Source organism: Parasteatoda tepidariorum, chromosome 6, assembly GCF_043381705.1.
Source record: "Parasteatoda tepidariorum isolate YZ-2023 chromosome 6, CAS_Ptep_4.0, whole genome shotgun sequence".
NCBI lineage: Eukaryota > Metazoa > Arthropoda > Arachnida > Araneae > Theridiidae > Parasteatoda > Parasteatoda tepidariorum.
In genome coordinates this window covers 55,942,810-55,965,819 of record NC_092209.1, presented here as the reverse complement: position 1 = coordinate 55,965,819, position 23,010 = coordinate 55,942,810, and the positions used below count along the sequence as shown (strand labels likewise).

Below are 23,010 nucleotides of genomic sequence, written 5' to 3'. Positions count from 1 at the left end.
ATATAGCCTATGACCGTCATGTAACGTTATTCTTGTGAAAGCTATCCTGAGTTTAGACCCTGACACTGTTTGAGACTTAAGCGATTTGTTTCTCGAAACCTGTCAAACCGTGAAATGAGGCAAGATAGTGTAATGTCGTCATCTGCTGACGAGTGGGAGATGGCATAATTGCATCTCATGATTTGTTTACCGAGATTAGCAATGTAAAGGAAGTGCGAAGGAGGCGTTGTTTGACGTCCGCTGTGTTTGAACACTGGACTTATGTGTCCGTTGATTTATGCATTAACCACCTTAGAAAATGGATTATAGTACACCCCAGATTGAGTTATGAAGCTTTTCATATTAACCGTATAAATTAATGGTTAACACTAATTTTGCTGAAATTCGTACCAACTATGAGTTTTTTTTTTATTACAGAAGGGAACTTGTTGTATAAATAAACGGTAAATTCTCCTGATTCTGCTGAAATTATTCATAAATACGGGGGCTGAACGTTTTTCTGAAAGAAGGGAGCTAACCGTATAATTTAATGACTATCTCTCCGAATTTTTCACAAATTTCTTAAAATATAATCGTAATATAATAGTAATATGAAAAATGAAGTAATTCTATTTGAAATCTTTTCCATTGGCTTTAGCAAGATGTATTTATTTGGGGGAAAATTGTTCAGATTTAGTAAGAAATATATTGTTAAGATTCTTCGACATATTAAACTTTAAAACTTTTAAAAACACATTCTTTGGTTTAATAAAATTTCTTAGTAAAAATGTCACTTCATAGTGTAAAACTGAAAAATGATTATCTTTCTTTTAAATTATTCTGTTATGAGGCAATGTTGGAAGACAATGGCTTTTTTCAAATTATATATTCTTTTACTTTTCACGGAAAATATCTTCTACATCATTAACATTCATTAAATTTCTCACACCTCTAACATAAAAAAAATAATAGATTGATATATTATTGCGCATATCTTTCAGCAGGACGAGAAATATATTATCAATAAAAAATATGCTAAATCAATTTCGAAAAGAAAAGAAAAGATTATTTAAGTTGATGTGAACTTAAGAATGTATTCTTATGCAACTAACTGTTAAGATTAAGACTTCGAAAGATGCGGAGCTTTCAAGTAATGTTTTTAATATCCAATTTGCTTTCTATAATTTATGTATGATTCTTATAAGAAATATTTCAAGGATGTTTAAATTAAATTTTATAGCTTTAGTAATTACTGCTTTAATAGTTTAAAAATTACTCGTTAATAGTTTAAAAATTACTCATTTAAAAGCAGATTAATCGGCCATATTTTATTTTCCAATGTTTTATTTTCAGAAAGGTGCTGAAATTCTGCCAAATCAAAAAATGCAACTAAATATGTTGTATTCTTTGGGCAAAAGCCAGCATGCAGAAAAGAAATTTTAATGATCAAAATACGTTTGTTAATAAGAAGATAAAAGGTTGTTAATGAAAATTTTGAGTATTTCTTGCAAGAAAGTAATTTCAAATATGACATATAAATCGTTTCATTTTTGCATTTATTTTACCATTAATGTATAAAATAATATCATTCTGTTAAATGCTCAGTCATATTATAAAAACTAAATGTTTCTGAGTAAGTATGAAATAAAATATTATTATACACTTTGCCGTATCATTATATGGAAAACCAGTAGGTATTTTATTAGTCGTTCTAAACCCTGTGTGAAATATTTACCATTACATACTTTGCTTGCTCAACATTAAGTCATTCTAAGGAATGCCTTGGCAATGTGCGAAATATTTATAATTTCATACTTTTTTTATGATTGATCTTTCTTTAGAAGGCCTAGAGAATTTGGGAAAAATTAAATGTTTCATTTTTGCCAGTATGCCATTAGTCATTCTGTAGATTGCTTGGTTTAGGTGTGAAATATAAATAATTCAATACTTTGCTGGTTTGTTTTTAATCATTCCTTAGAATGCTTAGACAAAGTGTAAAATATTAAACATTTAATACTTAAACAGTTTGTCATTAGTTATTCTGTAGAATTTATTGGCAGGTCATGAAATATAAATCATGAATGAAATATAAATGATGCATGGAATATAAATCATTTGCTGGATAATTTTGGCTTTCTGCATAATACCAGCTTTTATACAAAGTCGATAACATATACAAATATTATTTCCTTCTATACTAACAAAAATCATAAGTTCAGCCGCCGACGCCGATGTGGGTGTTTAATGTTAACGTTATTTTTTATTTTGCTGCGCAAAGGGTAAGTGACTTAGAAACTTCAAATTATTAATGAAAATTGTTTTTACCATGTAAAAAATGTACACGATATACAGTGATGTAGGAAAATTCAACATTCTGCAATTAATTCGAGAATTAACAGCTATTAAACGTGTCTGAAACAAAATCACCTACGTGTCGTTGTACAGACAGCAGAGATGTAACTGCAAAGTTGAAATTTGACATGCTGAACGGGCCTTGTTTGTTTGTGAACTTAAGTTTGTTCGAACGTAGGTGAAATTTAAGAGCTCTTTTAGTGAATTTTTTTCACTTTTTTTTTTACTTTTAATAGTCATATATCCATTGTTATCGAAAGATTTATCTCTCTCGAGACTATCATTTTATTAGTTCTCGCTTGACTTTAAGTCAAAAGTATCAAACAAAAAAGGATAAATAGAATAAAAGAAAGAAGAGAAAGTGATCAGATGTTGTCATATAAGAAAAATACTTTAAAAATATAAATGTTTTAAGAGAGATTAAAAACCGTTCTATATTTGAGTAAGGTCATAGAATATAAGATTGTAGTTATAGATTGATAACAAGTAAAATTACTTCTCATCTATTACTTCTTATTGTGTCACACATTTTATATTCCTAAGTTCAAATTTTTTTTCAGATACAGTTAATTATTTCTCAAATTCAAATAATCGTTCAGTTGTAGTTTTCCTCTCCATATATACGCAACTGCGGGTTGGTTCCATCTATAAGTCTTCCACGAAAGCAAATTTCTTCCAAGAGTTCCCTTATTTTCTGGATTATGTTCAAAATTACAAAGCTACGGAATTGAAAATTGATAGTCGTAAACTCAGAATTGGATCGGCTGTTCAACGCAATCAATAAAATATTTTTAGGGAATTCGAGATGGCTTAAGACGTAGGGGGATTTGGTACTCATTCCCAATGATGTGACCAGGCTTTAATACGTTGATGTGATCTTTTCGTGCACTGTTTCTGTTTTTACAGACCACACTTTTGATGAAAAATTGGCCCCGTGATAAACGGATTCTATATTAGAGTCAACTTGCCGGTTAACAATGGAAAGTTTTCCACTTCCTACAATACAAATGCGGATCAAAAAGCTCAATTAAAAAATCCTCCACGCAAGCGAGTTCACTCGAATATTTGTCCCGTTATATTTCTTGTCTTTTGGGTTGAAATATAACTTATGAGGCCAGGGAATTGAACATTAATAAATGCAAAACGTTTTGTTCAATTTTTTTTAATAGTTTCTCTTTTAAAGTTTAAATTATTCATTCACAGCGACAGAATAAAATTCAAAATGAAAAATCTATAAATATCAATTAGATTAGGGGGTATATATAACATGTTAACATATGTTACCTGAGCTAAATGTCATAAGTTTATTAATGTGATTGAATTATTCCTCTTGAATACAGTGTGATTCAACGTTGAAAAAATGCTAGTTTGTCCCCCTGAGCAATTTTCCAGTTTTTATTCTTCTTTAAACTGCATTAAATAAACAAGGCTTTCTCTCCGGAAAAAAAATGTGCCATGATAAATTTCTTTGATCTTCTTTGATCTCGTGAAAATTATTTAAGTTAACATTCATAAATATGTTGATAGTAAAATAGTCCCTTGGATGAATGTGGCGACAATCATTTCATCAAAAAATGTCGCAAAACTAATTTCCAACGTTAGAAGTGCTTTTGAGCCTATGTTTGATTGCGTTATTAAAAAACACAAAAAACTATTAAATCTGTAGTTTTAAAATAAATCATTTATAAGTTCATATATACTCTTGATTTATACATTTAAAATATATATCATATCATATCATATATATATATATATCAATTATTCAAGAACTATTCGACCGATTTTGNTATATATATATATATATCAATGAAGATAAAACAAAGAAAAATTATAGACATATGAAAAAAGGGGAGAAATAATAAGTATAAAAATAACAAACAACAGTTTAAGAAAATTTTATTTAAAAAAAAAAACGGAAAAAAAAAAGATTTTGCGAATATAATCGTGTGGGCTGATGAAAAGATTTTTTTTCCGGTTTTTTTTTAAATAAAATTTAATCTTCTTTTCTCTTTTTTTTAACCGTTGTTTGTTATTTTTCCACTTATAATTCCCCCTCCCCCCCACTTTTTCTTATGTCTATAATTTTTCTTCGTTTTATATTCATTTTGAACTTATATATATATATATATTTTGAAAAAATCACGAAATTCTCTTTCTCTCTATCTTTTAAATAGGCGTTCTTCTTTATTTCTACCAAATTTTAAGTATTTTATATCCTAATGCCAGAAATTTTCTTTTTAAATTATTTAATCAATTAAATTCTCTTTTTAATTATCTACAAAATTATTTAATTAGTTTGAAAAAAAATGGATGTGTAAATATAATTTATTTGTTTTTACAGGTCAAAACTCTATTGATTTTGATTCTCTGGGCTTTTTGTTATATTAATGTGTTTTGCCGTCCAACTGAAAACTGTAACTGTTCAAATAAAATATCAAATATTAATTCTAATGAGGATGTATGCCAATGTGGAGGTTTATCTAGTAACAGTAATCAAACGGATGATAGCAGTGAAAGTGGTCGATATGAACTTGATGGAAGTATAAATAAACTGGATGATGAAAAGGATAACAATGAAGACATAAAGGAGGGCGATAAGGTAGATGATCTTAAAGATAATGAAACAGGAGATTCAAAAAATGATGACGAGAAGATCAACTCTAATGACTCAGGCGAAAGAATTAAAAAGGATATAAGTGATGATAACGAAAGAAGCCAAGAGGATAAAAGTGACGATAATGAAAGTAGTCAAGAGGATAAAAGTGAAGATAATGAAAGTAGTCAAGAGGATAAAAGTGATGATAACGAAAGTAGTCAAGAGCTTAAAAGTGATGAAGACGAAAATAATGAAGAGGATAAAAGTGATGATAATGAAAGTAGTCAAGAGGATAAAAGTGACGATAATGAAAGTAGTCAAGAGGATAAAAGTGATGATAACGAAAGTAGTCAAGAGGAAAAAAGTGATGATGACGAAAGTAGTCAAGAGGAAAAAAGTGATGATAACGAAAATAATGAAGAGGATAAAAGTGATGATAATGAAAGTAGTCAAGAGGAAAAAAGTGATGATAACGAAAGTAGTCAAGAGGAAAAAAGTTATACTAACGACAGCAGCCAAGAGCATAAAAATAATGGTGACAAAAGTAGTCAAGAGAATAAAAAGGAAATGAAAGTGAGGAGAGAAAAGTTTTACTTATATATCCACCAAAAGAAAATAATTGCTTAGTTATAATCGATATACGTAATCTTGTTATTTATTCGTTTTAATACTATAAAAAAAATTTATTTTATTTAGAGTTATACTAAAAGTAATACATCAATTTATTATTCAGCATTGATCTATCATTTTATATCAGAAAGAGTAGATTGAGAGAGACGAAGTATATGATTTTAATAAACAAAAGCGCTATTTTGAAAAAATAGATTTTTTTTCATTACTCTTACATAACGTAGGGGAGAGTCGGGTAGCCCCGCCCACCCGCCACTATTGCTTTCCCATCTCATTAAATAATGCAAAAAGAATGAACCAAAAAAAGAATAGTTTAACTTAACAAAATAGAAATTTAAAAAAACATGTTTTTCAGCTCTTTTCAAAATGTGTTGGGTAGCCCCGTCCAGTTACAAAAATTTTGTTTTTTGACTATTTTTTCAGGTGTAAATGAAAGTGACCAATGTATTGACAATAGATAAACCTCATTTATCATTTTTATCACAAAATTATTTTATTTATTGCATATTTATATACTCTTACTTTTTGTAAATTTGTAATTACTCGAACAATTTTTCACATATAAACTTCTTTCTTCGTGCAAATTAAACTTAAGACTACATACTTTAATGCTGTATGTATAGAAAAAAAAAATTTTAGTATTAAAATGAAGTTTAATCGAAGCATTCAACAAATTTTTCTTAATCTCATGACTACTGTATTCAACATATTTTAAAACTATTGTTTACCATGTTAGCAGCTGCATAAATACTTGAAACTTTGAAAATAATCTTTTTTCAATATAACAATTAATGTCCGATGGCCCATTGACTTGAAAAAATATTCTATACATATGAAATTGACTGTGGGTGGGGATACCCGCTGGGCGGGGCTACCCGACTCTCCCCTAACTTAAATTATTGAAATAAACATATTATTTTCTAATATTGATGTTTCCTAAACCTTTTAAATGCTTAAATAATAAATATTCTTAATTTAAGTTTGCATCAAGATATTCAAAATGTTATCTGCGAATAACAAGAATCAATAAGGAGTATGTGAAAAAATATTATACTAATTAAATAACGTTTTATGTGCAAAAAGTATTATTTAATTTCAAACTACTAAACTTTCGCAAATACATTTTCTTGAATAAAATTTTAAATTACTCAAAGCGATAATTCAAATTCTGAGAAATGTACCATTTTGTAATTAATATTATTAATATTATTTCTGCATGTATTTAATATACAAATAGCTTTAATATTATTACTCTATGTAATTAATATAAAGATAGCAATAATATTGTTTCTGTATGTAATTAATATAAAGATAGCATTAATATTATTACTGTATGTTATTAATATAAAGATAAAATACGGACTACTACGCAGAATATTTTTAAAATCTACTAAAGTTATTGTCGATTCTAAAAAAATTTTCTTATAATTGTATAACACACGATTTCTACAATATATTCGAAATCTGAATAATAAGTTTATTTATGATTTAGATGATTAAAATAACATATTTAAACAGAAACTATATTTTAGAATCGCATCCTATATTTCCAAAACATTAGATGGATCTACTTATTTTCTTATTATTTCCTCTCCTATTAATGTTTTATGAAATAAACTATTTTAAATATTGAGCAATATTATTTTAATTTGTCCCTTGCAGTATGCACAACAAATATATACATGACAAATTTAGAGAAGCAAATGTGATTCAGATAATTAAATTTCGGCATATGGCTTGGTCAAACAATGGCCATGACTAAAATAGTCAATGAGTTTTAAAGTTATCCGCTTTTTAAAATCAAGTCTTTAAGAACAAAATCATTACAATATCAAAACATGGTAAAATCATCTTTCTGCTAAAAACATTGTCACCGTTTTATAAAATTAAAGTCAATCTTGTAAGGAGCATATGTTTGAAAAAACAGGAAAAAAGAATTTTTCTTATTTTAATCATTTTCTTTTTTTTTTCTTGTCAACAGAAAAATAAGTAGCAGACAGATAATAAATTCCTGTTTGGCACCATGAACAAAATAAACCCATCTACAAGTACGGAGTATACGACTTTTTACAATGCAAAAGATTTCGGATCAAATTATGATATAAAGTACCGGTACTATGGGTGCATCATCGGTAAAATTCCTTTTGCCGTGAAATTTTTATCATAAAATATTATGCCGTAATTTTTACAGTAAATATTTATTTAATCACAATGATTTAGTGACTACTACTGTAAATATTACGATATTCCAGGTATTTTGTTCCTTAACATGCTCCTGTAAAATGAACTTTTTGTACTGGTACTTTTTGCCATAATTTAATCTGAAATAGAATTTTTTACAGTATGCTAGTAGAAATAAAAAAGAGTTATAAAACCACCCTACGCTAGATGCAATTTATCACTTTTAAAAATTAAAGAATATGTAAAAGTAACTTATGTCGAAAAATTAATTCCACTGAGTTTAATACCGAGTTGGGCAAAAATGTAATAGATTGCATTTCTCGATTATAGTAATTAATTACTTGCAATCATGATTACAATACATCATATTGTGATTACAGATGTAATATTGATTACAGCAATCAATTACAGAAATCAATTACTTGAAATCATGATTACAGTTTTGATTACAACTGTAATCGAGATTATAACTTTAGTTACAACTATAATATTGATTACAACTTTATTACAACTGTAATCATGATTAGAACTTTGATTGCAACAATAATCGTGACTACAATTTTATTACAAACTTAATCATGATTACAATAGTCGATTCCAATATTCAATTACTTTTAATCGTGATTAAAGCTCATCATCATTTTCAATACAATTGTCATCTGGATTACACTAATTGATAATAGTAATTAATTAGTTGTAATCTTAATTAAAATTCACCATAATTTTGGATGCAAAAATAATCGTGATTTCAAGTAATCATGATTACTTGTAATCACATCACGAAACGATTAGGGCTAATTATGACTACGAGTTATCAATTACAAGTTTTTTCTGTAGTTTGAACTGGAATTTTTTAGATGTAAGGAAAGTTGAAGGATCAGATTTTTAAAAAAAATCGAAACGAAGAATTTAAATGAAAACTGCTTGTGAACTAAGAAAGTTATTGAATGTTCTATCATTATTCAATACTCATTCATCTATCTTCACAGTTAAGAAAGAATGAAGCAGTTGCAATTTTATAGAGTTGAAAAATAATTCAAATGTAAATAAATTAACGATCAAAAGACTTAGGTATTTAATAAGATAAACCATTGGTTAATTTTTCATCAAAATAAATAAAAAGTGCAATCGTTTTACCGACGAACAAAATTTGAACTAGTTTCTACTGACGATTCAAAATTCGGTTAATTTAAAAACATATTTCAACTTTCATTTTAAATTAAATGTGGAAATAACAACATGCCTATACGAAAAAATGTAATCTCAATAATAAATTCGAAATGTATTGAATTTATCCTCGATATTCTACGGAAAGCTCTTCAAAAAAAATTTAATGATGTTGAATTTTAGTTTCAAATACTGTTAATCAAACAATTATACGACAATACTTTAAAACCCTTTTTTGAATGTTTAATTAAAATTTCACATGCAAATTAAAATAGATGAAATAAAGTATGAATGTAGCAATAGATTCAGATTTTAGTGTATTTGTAAAGTTAAACATTTCTTCTATATTTAGAAATGACAGTTTATAAAATCAGTCTACTTATTAAATCATATATCCTCAGAGCGAATATTGAAAGTGGTTGCAATATTTAAGAAGCGGGTACAGTATCTACAGATATGATAACAATAACTCGATCAAAAGGAATTACCTTCCAGAATCCTGAGGGGAAAAGGAAGAGAGGCAGGCTACGTTTTAGATAGTTAGATGATGTAGAAAAAAAGCTGACCAGTTATGGGGGAAATCGATGGAGATTAGTGAGTAGATAGATAGAGAAGGAATAAGCTGTTTCTGACAGCCAATGAGAGTAATCGGCTATAGTGCTTATAGAAGACGAAAAATAACTATTAAATAATTTTAAAAAAATCGAAGCAAAACACATAGTATTTATGTTAAATCTCGTTGTTTTTGAATTCTTTGCTTTGTATTAAATTTAATGTAAAAATACACAGACATTAAACTTAAAAGGTTTATTAACTCACATCGAAAGTAAAATTTCCGCAGAATTTAATTGATAGTTTTCTGCATGGAAAAGTTATTCCTAAAACATTTTTTTAAAGTTAGTAATACAAAAACAACTTTTAAGGTTTATTTTACTCTCTATAAGACGTAACATGCGTAACTTACGTTTTTGACTTGCATTATGTTTCGTAAAGGCCTCCCTTACAGAATCCCAGTAAAAATTAAATCTAAGAAGTCTATACGCATTAGGAGCTGCAGACTAATAAAGTGAGGAAGACGAAATATTATTGAGAATAGCAGGATTAAAAACGCCAACTTTCATTTGATTGCAAAAAGAAATTGAGAGCCGATGAAAAACAATAATTCGAAACACTTCCAAGTTTCATTAAACGATCAAACTGATTTAAGTGTTCCCATACTCCCTTCCTCTCTAAGAGGGTTTTGATATCGTTTTTAATTTTTTCTCGAATAAATATTAATAATTTGGACAAAGATTCTAGATATATATATTTAGGATGGCTAATACAGAGCATCCCGTATACGAATGAATTATCCGCCTTTTAAAATTCTGTATCAATTAAAAAAAAGATGTTGCGGTTAAAAATAATATGCTATGCATTATATTAATGCAGAATTTGCCTCTACATTACAATAGAGGACAACAGCTTTAAGGAATGTGTTTGTCATTTAAGGAATATGTTTACAGTTTAAGAAATACGTTGAATAATACAACTCAGTAATTATGTTTTTTTTTAGAAAACATAAAGCAATGACGTACCTGAATAAGATTAAATAGCTACTCGCTAAGCGGTAGAACAATGTTGTACAGATTTCTTCTCTTGCATTTCATGTACAACACAAAATAATAAATATTTCTTTCATAAGTAATGAAAAAAACCTTGTACGGATTCTCCAGAGATCAAATTTATTACAGAATGGTAATCTTCTAATGTACATCGAGGACTTGTAGCCATACTTTAAACCAAAGAAACAGATAATTTGACAGGTTGTTGAGTCAACGAAGGTTTTAAATACAAAGACATCAGGATCATATTCGCTGGTTTTCATGAAATCAAAACTTCTTTTGTTTTCAAGACTTCGGTAAAAAATATTCACAAAATGGTTTCTCATCTGGTAAGATATAATTTTGTACTTATGAATTTTTAGTTTAATTCAAGCTGGATTTAAAAACCACTTCTTCTCAAGGTGAACTAGAAATGTTTTTTAATTAAAATTTTCACTATGAACACGAGTCCAGTTATATGCACTGAAAAAGATTAAGGATCAAATTTCGGTTAAAACTATCGGCACCTTTTTACCGCAGAATCCATTTTTTGCGGAGCATGCAACAGAACAAAAATTCTTATATATCGTAATTTTTACTGTAATAATTATCGCAAAATTACAGAATCACTCTTATTAAACAAATATTACTGTTCAAATTGTGGTTTAATATTTTACAGTAAAAGCAGATTTTTTGATAAAATGGATTTTACGAATGATGGACTCTAAGTGCCGGTCCTTTTTAGTGCTCATTCTTTATGCTATTTATTGTTTGCTTGCGGTAAATCTTGGCTATTACTTGTTAACCGCAATCAGAAGTATCAATTTCGATGCCTAAAGATACTGAATATACTTTATTTTGATGAGTTAATTTTCTTTTTTAATCTTATAATACAAAATACTTGGGAAAAAACAAATATTAACAATAAAAAACTAAATTATTTTATTTCATTTTCAAATGTTTCATGCTATGCTTCCTTTCAGTTTTGATCATGCACTGTCAAAGAAATTGCGGATCAAATTACGGTAAAAAAGTACAAGCACTCAAGGTGCAGGCACTTTTTTATCGTAAAATCCTTCTTTACAGGAACATGTTACGAAACAAAAAATCTAATAAATTGTAATTTTTACAGTAATTAAACAAATATTGCTGTACAAATTATGGTATAATATTTTACGGTAAAAATGTATTTTATACTAAAATGGATTTTACGAATTGTGGTCTCAAAATGCCGGTACTTTATACTGTAATCTGATCCAGAATTCTTTACAGTTCACTAAAGTGCACATTCTTTAGGAGAAGTGGTTCTTATGAGGTAAATCTTGTCTATTACATGTTAACTGCAATCAAAAGTATCAATTTCAATGCTTAAAAATACTGGATATATTTTATTTTGAAAAGTTAATTTTCTTTCTTAATCTTATAATCCAAAATACTTGGGAAAAGCAGCCATTAACAATAAAAAGAAACTGAAGAACAATTTTATTTCATTTTCAAATGTTTCATTTTATGCTTCTCTTCAGTTTTGGTCATGCATTTCAGATCAAATTACGATAAAAATTACAAGCTCTCATGGTCCGGGTACTTTTTATCGTAAGACAGGAACACGTTACGAAACGAAAGATCTAATGTATTATAATTTTTAAAGTAATAATTACGGTAATATCACTGAATCACTCTAATTAAATACATATTAGTGTAAAAACTACAGTATAATATCTTTATGCAGAAATTAATTTTACAGATGATGCAACTAAAGTGCCAAAACTTTGAACCGTAATTTAAACTTTAAGTTTACAGTCTGATTGCCTAATATTGTATAATATAGATTTGTTTATTATTTATGTTTTTTCATATTTTGTATGATTTTTCTACTCCTATAGTAATAATTATTATTGACGAAATTTCGTAATTATTTTTTCTAGATTGTCCACCCTTAACAAACTTAAAATGTTTTTTCTTAATTCAAATTTTAAATGCATGATAAATAAGCTAACAATAAATTTTAAAATAATATTCATTCTTTGCAAAATATACATCAAAAGAACATCAAATATAATTATTGTGCAATAATTAATTAGAAATAATTTCTCTAGTAAAACCATTGCAATTTTAAATCCAACTTCAATTTAAGAATAAAAATATTTTTTAATACTTTATGTGAGTTAAAATCTTATAAGATGCTTTCTAATATCAAAATGAACAGGGAGAAGAAATTCCGATAAAATTACCATACTATATAGTAAAAAAAATTATGGTAAAAAACAGCATAAATCTGGTAGTAAAACCAAAATATATTGTATTTTACCATTCATTTTGGCAATTTTTACACTCATATGCTAACGGTTTATCGAAAATCATGGTTTTCAGAATTTTAGTTCTAATTGTAATTCATTCGAATAATTGGTTTTTATGCCATGCTCTAAGCTATCATGATAAAATTACCAAATTTTACCACGTTTACCAAATTTCAATACATATTATAAAACGATATTTATATGTTATTTTTACCGAATTCATTAAAGTGTTTCGGAAAAATTGCCAAGTTTTTTGATGTTCCCATAGAGTCAGAAACACGGTAAATTTTACCATATTTCGAAAGTTTTGGAATACTTTTTTTCTCAGTGAAGAAACACTAATCAGTTATAGCTATATTCTATAATTTTCAAACTTAAAATTATTCTTGTAAATTGGAGAGCAAGTTGCTATTTTCGATTTAAGAGTTTATACTATAATGAAATTGATTCATTTCAATTAAGTAAACAGAATGTAAATTAAATTGATATCGACGGGTGAAAGGCTAACCTAAGTCAACTAACAACTCCTGAAACTTTCGTTTCATTTGCTTATGGCTAGTATAAAATGTAAGGAACTCAGTGTAAGGAATTCCAACCTGAGCTACTTCGTTGAAAAACGAGTGCTCTATTTCCTAAATCACTGCGGTTCACGAGTTCTATTATGAAGAAATTGTAATCGAGAGAATTTCACTACAACATTATATCAATTTGACAATAATGTCAAAACGCAAATTTATTTATACGATATTCAAAACCATAAAGTAATTGCTAAAAAGTAAGAGCAAGTATGGAAAAGAATTGCAAAATGATTCGATAAAACGGAAAAGTTATATTTCAGTTCACAAAAATGCATGGCAGAAACAAAGAATTTCAACTGATAGCTTTAATCCCTTTGTAATTGGGATGGAAAACGGCTAAAAACCATTTTTCAACAAAGGGGATTTTAACCATTAAATATACTGAGAAATTTCGAAAAATTAAAAGTTATATTTTACAGTGTAGGATTTTTAAAGAAAAGTTAATTTAAGGGGAAATTACAATGCAAAGAATATACAAGACAAATATATGGTGGAACATTCTATTTTCTGACAAAAAGACATCCAAAGCATAAAACTGAAACTTAAGAAATCAAAACAGCATACTATCGCATTACATTGACTGCTTGTCTGGAAGATCACTGATTTTATTGTGGTTGGAGTCAAATTTTACTGGTCTTGGACCAACAGACCATCGTTAATTTCAAGCCCATATTAAAAGAACTGATATATAAAGTTATTCATCCTGTAACAATAAAGAAACACTAAAAGTTATTGATAATATAACAATAATTCTAAAATTATTTTATTAGTCTTTCTTTTAACACTTTAATAAGTAAACTACTCACAATAGCAGTTTAATAGCATCATTATTAAACGCCATCAATAGGTTTTTACCAGATAAGCTACTTATTTTATAAAAATAGAAAATATTTATGCAGATGGAAGTAAGAAGTATGATCGAAACTACCAGAATATGGTAAAATTTACCATGTTTCTGACTCCATGGGAAAACTAAAATGGCTCGGTAATTTTCAACGAAGCCCTTTGTTTTTTTTTAAAATTAACAATAAAATCTATGGTTTCTTAATGTGTTTTAAAATTTCGTAAATGTGGTAAAATTTGATAATTTTATCATGATACCTTAGCATGGTATCATGATAATCAATGTATCATGGTATCATGATATAGCGAAAAATCATTTATTCGATTAAGTTTAATTTAAAGTTTCGAATTTTTAGCAAATATTTAAAGTACGTAAATAAAACTATAATCTTGAAAACCAGAATTTCCGGTAAAATTGTTATTATATGAACGGAAAAATTACCAAATGAATGGTTTAAATACCGTATATTTTTGTTTTACTTTGAAAATCACGCTGTTTTTTCCATCAGAAATGTCTTTACCATTCAGTGCGGTAATTTCAACAAATATTTTTTTTCTCCGTGCTGTAATAAGAAAAAAATAAAAACTTTTGATAGTTTAAATGATGCAACGATTAAAACGCTTATTGGTGTATAAGTAACATAATTATTAACGCAACTATTTATATATTATGAAGAGTTTATTTCAAACACATCTACTAATATTTATTAATGTGGGAGTATTATGAGGAGTCTAATTAATAACATGACATTATTTATTTTAAACTTTTGAAAATTTAAATGATACAACGATTAAAACGTTTATTGGTGTATAAGTAGCATAATTATTAACGCAACTATTTATATAATTTGAAGAGTTTATTTCAAATATACCTACTAATTTATTTTAATGTAGGAGTATTACAATGAGTTTAATTAATAACATGACATTATTTTTATTAATTGGCATATTTGAGATTCAGATTCTTTGATATTATGAATTTCAGATTCTTTTTCTCAAAATGGGATATTTTATGGAAGTGAATAGTAAATATATTTATTTAACTGCTATATAACCTTTATTTCACTGAATAATGACTAATTTCATGTTTGCCAGTAACGCACTAACAGACAAACACTAGGATTTTATTCGACAATGCATTGAATTACCATACAATATGAAGTATTGTCAGGAAGGCACGACAGATTTAAACCTCATTATATCCTCTAAATCTGACAGAAAACGCAAATATTTGAATTCTTGACATAAAGAAATTCTACACGGGGCTGATTAAACAAAGACATTTTTTTTCGGTGACCATGAAAATTTACGGACTGCTTAGAAATGTTTACACTTCCTACAATGCGTTACTATTACGATTGCTCTTAAATAAAATAATAAAATTATATCTTAAGAGCTTTTCTTGATATCCAGATATTTATTTCGATATTTAAATATAAGTCTTTAAATTCAAAAAACGTTTTGACATGCAAATATATTTAAGCTTTATTTTATTAATTATAAACTCTTAGACTAGAACAAAATAAATTTTTAAACTACGCTTCCTCACAATGCTGTTTTCTGCCTCACTGTAAAAAAAAATATATGTCTGGATCAAATTACAGTATAAAGTACTGGCACTTTGGGAGCATCATACATAAAGTCCCTTTTACCGCAAAATATCATATCGTAATATTTACAGTAATATTCATTTAATTTAAGTGATTCAATAATTTTAGCATAGCTATTGCTGTAAAAATTAAGGTATATCAGATTTCTTGGTCCGTTACATATTTCGGAAATACTGGGTTTTATGGTAAAAAAGTACCGGAAGCCTTTTACCGTATTTTGATACCGACTAATTTACAGTACTGAAGAACTAGCAAAAAGAAAAACAAAAAATATCGATACATTTAACAAAAAATACAAATTTCCTTCATAGAACATATGGAACTCATCATAAAGATAATTGTTCATTAACGTATTAGAATTTTGAATCAAATATATTGTGCACTGTAAAAAATTCCAGACCAAATTCCGATAAAAGTAACGACACTTAGGGTGCAAGTACTTTTAACAGTAAAATCTATTTTTACCGTAACTTTTTGTGGAGCAAAAACTCTGATGTACCATAATTACCGCAATCTGTAATAGAGTAAATCACTGTTATTAAATAAATTTACAATTTTTACAGTAATATTAACTGCAAAAATTACGGTGTAAAATTTTAAGGTAAAATTGGATTTTTTAAAAGTTCTTATATTTAATTTCTAGATTATTTCTACTTCATAAAGGACCATATGCAGTTGGAAATTCTGGTATATATTGAGCCATGATATAGTTTAAGTTCGATTAAATTAATCCCCTTCCTCCAATGTTAAACAATGTCATTGCGCATCTGAAACGTAATTACACGATGTTATGGATCAATATAAGCAGAAACATGATACATTTCAATACCTTATAAAGTGAATTTGCGTAATTTTACAGCATAATTTAGGAAGCATAACCTATTATGGCTCAAATTACCGATATTTTATTTCATATTTCATAACCATCAATGAGTAGCCGACCAAAATTGGAGTTTAGGGCTACCAATGATCAATTCCGCAGCTTTCTAATTTTGAACCCAGAAGACAAGGGAACTCTTGGATCAGTACCCCCAGAGGTGTTGGTTTGTTACGGGGACTTGGAGGACTTTGTGCCCCGGCAGATTTAACATGCACCAGTCACCACTTAATTCCCGGGGATTCTTGCGCCGGCTGGATTCCAACTCCTGCTCTCTGGAACATGAGTCCAATACCCTACTAACCGGGCTACCCCGACAGCAAAATTACCGATATTACAGTTCAAAAACTTCCTGACTTTCTGAGTATGTATCGAATGAATAACAAAAACAACTTCACTATTATCACTATACGCGCAGAAGTAAATATTTTTCACACACTAAACTTGATTACAATTCACACTGTATTATTTAGAGTAGAAAAATTGGAATAGAGTAAAATGGATCTGCTTGATTTAACAACCAAAAGAAATTTTTTTTTATTTGTTTAATAAATAAAATTTAACCACAAGATTTAAAAGGTAATTTTCTGTCATGTTGGTATGTTTAAATTATTTCTGTTAATTATTATTTCTGTTAATTAGTTATGGGCACAATTTTACTTTTTTTTTCTCTTTTTTTGTTTTTTTTTATTTTGTTTTTTTTTTTTTTTTTTTTTTTTTTTTCCTTTATTATTTATTTTTTTTGATGCCGTGAATGAAATTGTGCTCATAACTAATTAACAGAAATAATAATTAACAGAAATAATTTAAACATACCAACATAACATTTCTCTTTAAAAAAATCAGATTTTCTAAAATAATTATACTTGTCTATTACTAAAACTTTTTTTTTTAAAAAAAGTTAAATATCCTTAGCACTCTTAGAAATGTTCTGAAAAAATTTTTAAGATTTTTTTTTTAACAGAATAACTTTAAATAAATTTCAAAAATTTATGGCAAAGAAAGAGCTAAGACTAAAAGATTATTCTTTCAATAAATTCAGATGACAAGTTATAAAACTTCCAGTGTGCTTGATTTTATATAAAAAGAATTTCAACAGATAGCGTTGATAGTAAATAAGTAAATCAAAAATAAATCAATAAAAATCGCATCCCAATTTTTTATAAATCTTTTCTTTTATGGAGTGAAAATTATCATATTACAATAATTTCGAAATATTTACTTTCTCAGATTTATACTTTACTATCAGCAGTGCCATCTATTCATAATTTTTTGAATTAAAAACCAGAGAAAACCTGTCACCAGAGAAAACCTGTCACGTGAATTTACTGCAAAATTACATATTGATTTATTAATTTAATTTCTGCAGTTTTTCAATGAAACTTTTTGGAAACCCGTCCGTCTAATTAATTACACAGTTAGAAATTTCTCAGAAAAAAGTAACTTTAAATAACTATTTATTTAATTCTTATTTTACCATATTAAAAAAAGCTGTTTGATAACCTTTAATAAGATGGAATTATAAGATGGCATTTGATAACCTTTAATTAGATGATAACTGTAAGAAAAACCGCTTACTAACTGTTTTCGCCTAATACGGTTAAACAACTGGAATTTTACCGTATCAACTTGGCCTGATTAATGAAACCACTTAGTTCCTTGCAGGCAGTTACAGAAGTTTAATCTGAGCTGAAAGGGCAAATCTGTGAATCTCATGTTAGACGGAACGAGGGTTCGAGTCCTAGTGTTGGTGCCACAATATTTATTTCAAGAGACGCGGTGGCTCAGAGGATAGAGCGTTCACCTCTCAATAAGGTGGACCAGGTTAGAATCATAGCGATGGCTAATCGATACGAATTTTGCTCCTGCTAGCACAGACCACAGTGCTGATGCAAAATATCCTCAGTAGTAGACAGATTATGGATTAGAGTCCCCTTGCGGTCAGGATAACCATAGTAGGTTTTCGTAGTTTTCCTCTCCATGTAATGCGGATTAGTTCTATCAAAAAGCCCTCCACTAAGGCAAAATTTCTCCTGGACTTGATCCTTGAGTCCCCTTCTCTTCTGGATAGGGTGCAAAATTATATGGATACGAGAGTCGAAAATTGGTATTCATAAACTCAAAATTGGGTCGGCTGTTAAACGGCGATTATAAAATATTTCTTTCAGTTCCAGGGCCCTGCCCTGCCCTCCCCTATTTGTGACCCCGGACTGTTAGGTTAAGACACTCTCACCCACGCATGAATGGTAGCGCCATAAAGCTTCTTTATATCCTAACCTCAAGAAAAACCTAGCTCCTATGTCCAATTAAATTTATTCTTATGGTTTTGATTGTTGTTGTTGTAAATGGTTAAAAATTCGTATAGCTTTGTATGTATGGTTTTTTAACCATTCTAGTTATAAACGGCCTTAAAACCATAAAAGTAAAAAATGTTCTTTTCCGTATACGTTAAGGTTGATTGGATGAGCAAACTATATGCCCCTGGTTATTTTACCATAATTTTAGAATGAAATTCCTAACAGTGTTTATTTTTCTTCTCAACTTCGATTACTTTTTTTTAGTTACTTCTATTGATGGTACTTGCATCATTAGCAACTACTTCAATAACTCTGATGACAGACAGTAACGGTGAACCTGACTTTTATTTATGCCGCAACATTGGAAGTGATGGTGCTTACAAAATCAACAATGCTTTGGAAAATCCGAACTTCGCTGAAGATACCATAGCTCTGAATGATTTGAAGAGAGAATTCAATAGCGACTCTGCTTTAATGAAATTCTTGAACTATATATGCGGACGTAAAGTTGCTGACAACCGACCAAGATGGGCAAGTGTAATAAGATGGAAGAGGGATGTTAAAAATGCAAATGAAACACAAAGTTCCTAATGGATAAAATGAACAACCACGTAATAATTAAAAATATTGTGGATCTTTAAGTAAATAAAAAGTTAACTACATAAAGTTTCTAAGTGAATACATGAAAATAAAAATCTCTATCAAATACATCGTTGGAAATTTCTCAGTAAAAATTGCTAGCTAGCAATTTATTTAAATGTTATTTTACCATATTAAGTCAAAACATTCGAATAATAATTTAAAAAAGATGAAATTCGAACTCTCAAGTGTGAGAAAAACTTTATTGATTTTTTTTTATACCTAATACGGTTTAACAACCAAAATTCTATCCGCATCAACTAGGCCCTCTTTTGTCATTTAATTTGTAATCTTTTGTCTTAAGTCATTTTGTTCCGTGCAGCTGGGAACATACTGTAATCGAGAGTACTAATCAGTCAACCTTCTTGCCGGTTAAATAGGAGTTCGAATGGCAGCGTTGATGCCACAATATTTCATCCGTTCCTTTAATACATGAAGAGTTTCCACTATCCTGCACTCTACTATCGGTGACCCTAAACTGTTAGAATACGAAACTATCCTTCACGCATAAATGGCGCAGCACCCAGAGAGTTCCAATATTTCCCTAAAGTTTTATGGTTTAGAAACTGTGCTAAAGGTAAATGGTTACAAAATCGTATAATCACTGTTTCTTAACCATAAAAGTTGTAAGCGGTTCCTACACCGTAAAGTTGGGAACATAAACTTTACGGTTAATCGGTTAGACAGACTACTGCTGATTATTTTAGCGTAATTTAAGAATGAAAATTCTAACAGCGTTATTAATTTAAATTACGTAAATGGATGTTCTGTATGTAAGATCTTCCAAGAATCACCTACATTCACTCACAAGAATTAGAATGAATTTTATAAAAACCCCGTGTACATTTTTCTTTTAAATTTTTTTTGAAATATTTTTTTTAATTTTCGATATTTACGGTATTATAAAATTTTCAAATTTTCAAATTTTCCCCGATTATGTCCAGAACTATGGGACAAACTTTAATAAAGTTTTGAGAATATAAACATTTTTAAAACAAATATAATGAACCATTTTACCATTTCAGATGGGACACTGGTATCCTATTGATACATTTTTTCTGATGCTCTAATTACAAGCAAATATATATTTTGGTATTATTTAATTATAAAAAACAGTATAATAGTCCCTAAAATATCTGTTACAGTTTGGAATCATATTCGTATTAAAATATAAATTCCAAACAAATTCCTTAATATTCAAAAATATATCAATAATTGATCTTGTAAATTAAAGAAATTTCAATGATAAATAACTGTTTCTCTTAGATCTTAGATCTGAAAATAAGTGCAAATTTGAAAAATTATTGTTTAGAAGTGAGCCGTGTTTGAAAGATTTTACGTCCAACGACGAAAAAGACACCGGTATTTCGTGCTGCGTTTCAAAACCATAAAAATTTAATTATTTTATTTAATACAAAATAATGAAAAAAATATAAAAAATATGTTTAATACATATTCTGCGTCAAAGGGTAGATTAAGAAAATATATGACGGCAAATATAATGACCACTCGATGCAAAATTATTCTAAAAATTTTATTTTATTACATGATATGGGAATGTTAAGGGTTTTGATTGTTAAAATTTTATTTGTATGAAGAAAGAAGGTGTGTAATTATGCCAATATAATTTCTTTTAACCTGAAAGGAAAAAATAACTAGTTTTAATATAGTTTTTAATGTTCTCTTTTTTTAACATCATCATTATGCGAATCTTTCTTAAAGCATTCTAAATGTTTTTAAGCACGCTAAAAACATTTACAGTTTCTACTAAATATAGTTTATTAACACATTTTATTTTTAATAACTAAAAGCTTTAGAAACAATTTTATAAGGTATATTTTCAAATTTTATTTATCAAGTAATTGAAATAGAAATGCAGGCATGGTTCTAGTCTAAAAACACAATGTTAACATTTACACTCTTGCTTTCTTTCAAAGTTCTAACTAGTTTTAATAGCCAGAGCCACCACCATAGCCACCTTGACTACCATATCATTTTCCTTGTCTACCATATCCCATTCCTTGTCTGCCATATCCCATTCCTTGTCTTCCATATCCACCTCCTTGTCCTCCATATCCACTTCCTTGTTTACCATATCCCATTCCTTTTCCTCCATACCCCATTCCTTGTCCGCCATATCCTCCTTGTCTACTGTTTGCACGCCTGGATCGTCCACCAAAAATATCATCTTGTTCTTCTTCGGGACCACCACGATTTCCAAATGGTGGTGGTCCAAAAAGATCTGGGGGTGGTCCTCTGGGTGATCCAGGTTTTGAATCATCAAATTCTTGGGCTTTCGATGCAAGAACAAAGCCGAGAACCCCAAACAGGAGAAATGTATGCTGTAAAAAATAAATGAATATAATTTTCAAATAAAAATAAACATTTTATAACGGAGATATGAAACCTTATCTACTATTAAATATTCAAGAAAAATGCACGAAATAAAGTTATTGTCTTTAAAATTGCAAATATTTAAGAACAATTATTGAGCTATATAACTAAATTGGTTCATGTAGCCTAATTACAAACCTGCCAATTGTCTTTTAGACAGAACGTTAAAAATGGATAAAGCAAGGCAAATAAGTTATTTCGTTTAAAATAATTAATATATTAAGGTAGTGAAAATTAAAGCTGGAATAAATCTTAAAACATAGCATTTGATACAGTGAAATACTGGGTGTTGTGTGATAACCACCCTGAAAGTAAATTTAGAAAAAACCTCATCATAAATGAAGTCCCAAATTAGTTTCTAAGCAAGGAAAAAAACGCATTAAAGTACCTTTTGTCACTACTGAGATTGTATACGGAAACAGAATAGTTGAGTGACAAATTTAAAAAATGCATTCAAGTTTTATCAGGTAATCAAACTGGTTTTCATGATTTTAAGTACATACTCAGTAATGATTTGTTAGATTTTAATATCATTTTTTTAACTTTAATTTTGATAAGAATTCTAAACACACATATTTGTATTGATCATTACAAAACTTCATACATGTAACTGATTTTTCTAAAAGTAGAACAATGAGATTTGCATTCAGGTGATTCAAATAATTAAAAAGAGTACAATAATACAAGAGTACTGTATAAATACAGTACTCTTGTATTATATATATATATAACGAAGTAAATAAATACAAGAAGACACGAAGAAAGTTAAGAAAAGCAATAAGTTTCATTTATTGCGCATAAGCTGCAAGTAAACAGAACTCATTAGAAAAGTTCAAAAGGAAACAAAGGATAAGGATAAAACAAAGGAAAATTATAGACATATGAAGAAAAAAAGGGGGAGGGGAATAATAATGAAAAAAACATAACAAACGACTGATTAAAAAAAATAATAAAAAAAAGAGGATGATTTTTTTTGTAAAATATATA

The 23,010-nt window shown here is 28.4% G+C and overlaps 2 protein-coding genes and 1 long non-coding RNA gene across 4 annotated transcripts in view; 2 read left to right on the top strand and 1 right to left on the bottom strand.

Annotated features, from left to right (window-relative positions):
* The first annotated feature begins 1,057 nt into the window (after positions 1–1,057).
* Positions 1,058–7,190, top strand: LOC139425913 (dentin sialophosphoprotein-like). The gene is made up of 2 exons (XM_071182404.1): positions 1,058–1,129; positions 4,673–7,190. Exons 1-2 carry the CDS (start codon positions 1,115–1,117, stop codon positions 5,552–5,554), a joined length of 897 nt encoding a protein of 298 aa, XP_071038505.1. The 5' UTR covers positions 1,058–1,114; the 3' UTR covers positions 5,555–7,190.
* Positions 7,191–10,303: 3,113 nt separating this feature from the next.
* Positions 10,304–19,698, top strand: LOC107449183 (uncharacterized). The gene is made up of 2 exons (XR_011637031.1): positions 10,304–10,838; positions 19,255–19,698. It is a non-coding gene; the product is annotated as an uncharacterized lncRNA (long non-coding RNA).
* A 1,587-nt stretch (positions 19,699–21,285) lies between these two features.
* The window catches only part of LOC107449181 (heterogeneous nuclear ribonucleoprotein A1-like), a 7,728-nt gene continuing 6,003 nt past the window's right edge, over positions 21,286–23,010 (bottom strand). The window contains exons 2-3 of one of the 2 annotated variants that reach the window (XM_071181706.1): positions 21,750–21,971; positions 21,286–21,707 (exon numbers count right to left, since the gene is read on the bottom strand). In XM_071181706.1, coding sequence (XP_071037807.1) covers positions 21,621–21,707; positions 21,750–21,971 — 309 coding nt within the window. In that variant the 3' untranslated portion in view covers positions 21,286–21,620. Of the gene's footprint in view, positions 21,972–23,010 lie in introns of both variants that reach the window. The other variant, XM_071181705.1, reaches the window with a different exon arrangement.